This window comes from Arachis stenosperma, chromosome 6 (genome assembly GCF_014773155.1).
Source record: "Arachis stenosperma cultivar V10309 chromosome 6, arast.V10309.gnm1.PFL2, whole genome shotgun sequence".
NCBI classification, from domain to species: domain Eukaryota; kingdom Viridiplantae; phylum Streptophyta; class Magnoliopsida; order Fabales; family Fabaceae; genus Arachis; species Arachis stenosperma.
The window spans coordinates 332,803-338,775 of NC_080382.1; the positions used below are offsets into that span (position 1 = coordinate 332,803).

Below are 5,973 nucleotides of genomic sequence, written 5' to 3' on the forward strand. Positions count from 1 at the left end.
ATAATAATTCAGATTCAGAATTCTTACATTATATTCAATATTCAATTCAAACCATTAATCATGAACAGCAATTTTCAAATACAAAAATAATATTTTTCACCTACAGAATCATATACTACTAACGAACTACATTAACTAGAATCAAACCAGACTTTAACCACTTGATTCGATTCAAAACAATAATTCACTTCGCTCTGGTTCAATTGACAGTTTGAACTTGAATCATTCATTATTTTCGATAACCAAATACCTGTTCAAACCTGATTCACAGCTTGATTTCAAAAACTTTAATCAAACTCTTTAAATCAGATAAAAGAGCATTGAACTTGAACGAAGAGAACGCAGAGAACGCAAAGAACATAAAAAAAAGAAGAAAAACATAGAAAACATAGAAATAGAACGGAATATAGAGACACATAAAATGCTTAAAAATTTGAAAAAAGAAACAAAATCTGCATGAAAAAAAGGTTATATATATTCGTGTGTTGAATCAAAAGTTTATTAGAAATAATAGCGCATAGAAGTAAAATAGGTCAAAACTACTTAGTTGAACTTGATTGATCAAATAACTTAGATGTAGAAATTAATTACGATAAAAAATATACTTTATCCTAAAATTAATATGAGATATAAGCATGTAGTTACTCGGCTGCTTTCCAAAAATTAGAGGGTAGTTACTCATCTACATGTATTATTGTATAATATTTTGCATATTTTTAACACATGAAATAATTACTTCTTTAATCAATGCACTATAGCTAAAAATAGTTAAAAATAGGATAAAAATGAACTTTTAGAACATAGCTTGAATGTACTAAGATTACATTTAAGAGATTAAATTAAATTTTTATATTATATTTAGTATAAACTCATAAAAAAAATTAGCTATTGTTATAGAAACGCTCAACCACGCAAGGGTCTTTTTTTTTTTTCTCCGGGTAGGGGTAAATAAGAAGTTCAAAGATGGCCCTTCATCGTTGGTGTTTTTGCCTTTTTGGTGAGTACAATATCATTGGTCTCATTATAGAGTTTAGAAAGAAAAATCCATCCTGTCCCAAAAAACAAATAAATAAAAATTCCATAATCGGAAAGCTATATTGAAATGCAAAATTGCTTTTGACCAAAAAAAAAAAAATGCAAAACTGCTGGGGTGTTAGACTGACCTTCAGTGTGTTTGCTCTTTTTCATTTAATTATTTAAAAATAATTAATGGTTTTTTTATATATTTATTATTTAAGACCTCCGATTTGGGAATGTCAATGTTCGTCTATGTCAGTATGTGACTGCTAAAACTTCAACTAATATAAAACTTGCTGAAACCTTAATCTTTTTATACATGATTTGTGCTTCCAAGATATCTGTTCCATAATTGAGGAAAATAATTGAAAGAGAATGAACATGTAAGGCTAAACAATTGTAGGAGTTGAATCATTTGTTCTTATTAGTTACATAAGGTACCATTATTGACATGATATTGGTTAATTCTTAAGGAAATTTACTTTTTGTGACTTGTGATCATTTACCACGAACAGAGTGTGCTGATCTTACAATAAATTTCTTTCATGTTTGCATGACTTGATGGATTCTCCCAAATTAGTAGTTCTCTTAATTCACTCTCAATCTTCATTATTTCTCTCACCAAGTTACTAGTGCAGAATCCTAAGCAACTATAATGAAAAAGCATTTGGCATTTAACCATCTCTTCATTTGTGTTGGTGTGAGTTTTGGTAGCTATGTCCTCCAGGTGTTTGAGGAAAGTCCCTGTGATGCTATGCACTTCCTCATCCCCAGACATGGCCCTAAATGTATCTGCATTGGGATATCCTCCTGATTCAATGTCGCAAGGAACGTTTCTTTTCGTCCATTCCTTTTCTAGTTCTGTGAGAGACTTGATTTTGGTTATCTCTTCAAAGAATTTCAGTTTAGGACAGACATTGTTCTTAACAATTTCTATATTCTCATGCATTTGATCTCGGAGATTCACCCATGATCCTCCTTCCTGCTGTGACAACTGTGAGATATGTTCCATTGAGTATGCCACAAATAGAAAGAGGTCTGCCATCCTTGACAGTGATTGGATCATCTTTCGGTAGCAGGCACCATGAAATGGAACGAACCAGAAGTTTGGTTCTAACTCAGCTTCTACTATGAATGCTTCCATTTGAGACACCAGACATCTCATATTTTTCTGTGCTGCTCTCAGTACTTGAGAACTTGAAGACAATTTGTCGTTTTCTCTAGGAACATTAATAGCGATCTTGCCAATGCAATCTTGAAGTGCTCTCAAGGTTCGAGAAAGTTCAGTTCTTGCAAGAGTTGCTGCTCTTGAAGGACTCATTAGTATCTCTACAATGACAAAGCAAATGAGTCCAATTGTGACCTCAGCTATTCTGGCAATTGCAAACTGTTTTGGAGGGCCATAGTGCTCCCTACCAAGGATAGGTAAGGCCCCTATAACGGCTGAAATTGCACCAGCTTGCCCATACATTCTACTATGCCTTATAAATGTATAGAAAACCACCCATGGCAAAAGAGGCAAGAGCCTTAAATCTACATATTTTTGGAAAATGAAGCAACATAGAACCCCATAGATTGAACCCATTGCTGTTCCCTGCATACGTGCATTTGCAGCCCAGAATGTTGGTTGACGTCTAGGATCAAAACTGATGGCGACCGCGAGCCCTGACCAATATGCACTTTCCTTGCTGTATGTCAACCCAAACAGCATAGCAAGGCCTAATGTAAGCGAGCACTTGAATGCAAAAACCAAGCTGTCCATGCTGGGGATTGACTTCATAGAAACCTCTCTTATCTTTCTGAAAATCCCTTTGAAATCATCATCTTTCGGAGGATTTTCCGCCACATGGTTTGTTTTCTTTGCTACAGGGGAGTTCTCGAAGAGAAGTTGCAAACAGTACAAGAAAAATGAGGTTGGCAGATCCTTATAGGCTTTGGAAATGCTTTTATTCAAAATTTCCTTCTTGCTTTCAGAGGTGGTGTTTGTATCAAGAGGTGCAAATAACTTATCTGGCTGATCTAATTCTTGGCTGAATCTTCCTCTGCAATTGAGCAAGGTACCCCTGAGCTCTTCATCGATGAAACTGATGGGAAAAGAAGTGCAGCTTGATAAAGCAATGTCCATCCCTCTGATTGGTACCTCCAAGTCTTGCAGTCTTTCCTTTGGATCAATACAATGGGGATTGGTAGGCCTTTCCCAATGTATTCCATTCTGTTTTGTGAAAAGGATAATATTAATATATTTAACTCATTGCAATTATTGCGAAACTAATTGCTCATATATGAAGGTTGTATGTTGAATATCATGCTATAACTTACCAGGTTGCTTTTTATTCTCTGGAAAAGTTTGGGTCCTACTACGGAGAGGGACTTGGCTTGATTGAAGAAAGTAACAGCAGTTGAGTTGTCTGAGGCAGAGATGGTTTCTATGTTGCAATTTAGCCTCTCAGAAGTATTCTCAATGTATAATTGGTAGAATTTCCTCGCCTGAAAGGTATGAATTACACAAAGGAAGCCATTAATTATTAAAATTTGCATTTTTATAAATAAAATAACTAAACATTCTACACTTTCCTTAGCTTTATGCACTTTTTGGTTTGTTAATAAGCTTTATCTTCTAAATCAGCTCCTTTTCCTTTTGTCTCCTATCTTACAGTGTTCTTTTGTTTCTGTTTTGTTCCTTCATGCTCTATGTTAAATGCTGAGATTTTTTATTTTTATTTCATTTTTTATTTTTTGTATAAGTAGAGTGAATAAGGGAAATAGAAAGTCAAAAACTAAAATGAAATATTCCATGGACTAATCAGTAATTACCATTCATTTGGTGACACAAAACTTTCAAAAATCTATTTGCCATATTTTAAAAAAAAATCAACAGTAATGGGGTCCAAACAGACTATTAATATTTAAACTAAACAAAGTTACCTCAAAATATGCAAGGTGAGGGTATGGCAACAACATGGCCAAAACTGAAGCCACAGCTCCAAGGGCAGTAGAGGTTGCCACATGAACTGGGAACACTGTCACTCCTTCTTTCTTACCATCTATCACTGCACTCACATAAACAATCACTAGCTGCCCAAATGCAATCCGCTTAGTCCTAAGTTCCACTGATTCCGGCAGCGCCACGAAAAAGGAACCAGCCGCAACTGCCATCGCAGCCACACGGTTGTTGAAGTTGCCATGTCCTATCACAAGGAGGCTAAGAAGTGAAATGATCATAGCCTGCATGGTGGCACATAGGACATGCCAGCAACCTCTTAGTGTTTCACCGAGTGTGGCATCTGAGACTATTAGAACAGTGGTGACATAAGAATAAGTGGAAAACTCGAAGTAGGGCCGGAGAGGTTTGGGGCCATAGATTGAGGTGCAACCAACTATGGTGCACGCTATGGCGGCCCTTAAAGCAGAGCCTAAACGACTTCGCCACATCTCTGTTTTTGAGCTAGTAATTGTAGTTATTATAGTTTTATTTGACATCATGCGTGATATACATTGGAGCACAAGAAATTAGCAAGGGATGTGAATTATAAGTTGGTAGTGTGAAATATGTATTGAGAAACTATTTATTTAGGTTCCTTCAAAGATTGTCAAAGTCAAAGATACCCTTACCTGGCAGTTTTTGAACATAAGAAGTTGCTTAATAGAATAATAAAGTTGGCGAGGGATCCTCAGTTGTACTTTTGCGGTAAGAAAAGGAAAAGTATAATAATAATAATAATAATAATAACAATAACAGAAAAATTACGTGTACAAGCTTTTTACTCAACCAACTTCAACCAAAATAAAATAAAATAATACATCTTAGAATCATGCACATATACACATTCGGTGTCTTCCTTTTCTTACTTCTCCTTTTAAGTCTTTTTTTTTTATTCAATTTTTCTTTTTCTTTTTATTTTTCTATCTCAAAAAAAAAACCCAAAAACAAAAAAACAAAAACAAATAAATACATAACCAAAAAAAAAAAACAAAAAAAAGAAGAATAAAAAGAACCTAAATAAGTTCTTTTTAAAAAATTGTTACATCAAATTTAGAATATCAAAAAATTTCAGTGTCAAAGTAAAAAAAGTTATGTATTGCACATAAAAAATTTTGATAATAATTTTATATATTTTCAAAACAATTCTTTCTCCTTCATATTTTCACTATTTTCACATTTTTATAATTTTTTTTAATTAACCCTCTTTAAAAATTAAAAACAAAAAAAAAGAATAAAATAAAAAAATTATGTAATTTTTTATTTTTTTTTTGGTTTATCTTTTTTGACAATAAACACAAATATTTAAAAAAAATACATAATTTTATAAATATAAATACAAAAAATTTACATGAAAAAAAAGAAGAATAAGAAGAACAAAAAAAACTGTGACATCAAGCTTATAACCTTGAGAAATTTTTATCTCAAAGTTAAATAATTTCAGATTCAAAGTTAAGAAATCATTGTGTCGCAATTAAGAAATTTCGATATTATTTTTTACATGAACAAGAAGTGTGATTCACACGTACAAGTGTGAGCAGTTTTTGTTAAGTTTGGGATAACTTAGTTGAACCTGATTGTAGAAAATGCTTGGATGTATAGTCTCATTTCAAATCCAAATATTTTTGTCAATCAAATTTAACCAAATTAACTCAAACTTAATAAAAAACGCACAAATGAATCATACATTTCTTTTTCTTTTTTGTGTATTTTATCTTTCTTATCGTTTTTCTATTGCTGTATGTTGTTGTTGTGCTTTTTTTTTTCCTTCTCATCCTACTTCTGATGTTATTATTGGAGTATTTTTATTTTTATTTTTTTATTTTTTTTATTTTTTTAAGAGGATGAAAATAAGAAAAATTATGAAAATGTAAAATAAGAAAGAAAAGATGATGACGATCATAAAAAAAAGGAAGATGTGAGTTTTGAATTGTGTAAAATTTATTAAAAAAATAACACCAAAATTTTTTAAATTT

The 5,973-nt window shown here is 32.4% G+C and overlaps 1 protein-coding gene across 1 annotated transcript; it reads right to left on the reverse strand.

Annotated features, from left to right (window-relative positions):
- Window positions 1-1,412: 1,412 nt before the first annotated feature.
- On the reverse strand, window positions 1,413-4,531 carry LOC130936273 (uncharacterized). Its single transcript, XM_057866319.1, has 3 exons — window positions 3,943-4,531; window positions 3,337-3,504; window positions 1,413-3,229 (listed from the first exon to the last, which is right to left on the reverse strand). Exons 1-3 carry the CDS (start codon window positions 4,498-4,500, stop codon window positions 1,520-1,522), a joined length of 2,436 nt encoding a protein of 811 aa, XP_057722302.1. The 5' UTR covers window positions 4,501-4,531; the 3' UTR covers window positions 1,413-1,519.
- Between the last annotated feature and the right edge of the window lie 1,442 nt (window positions 4,532-5,973).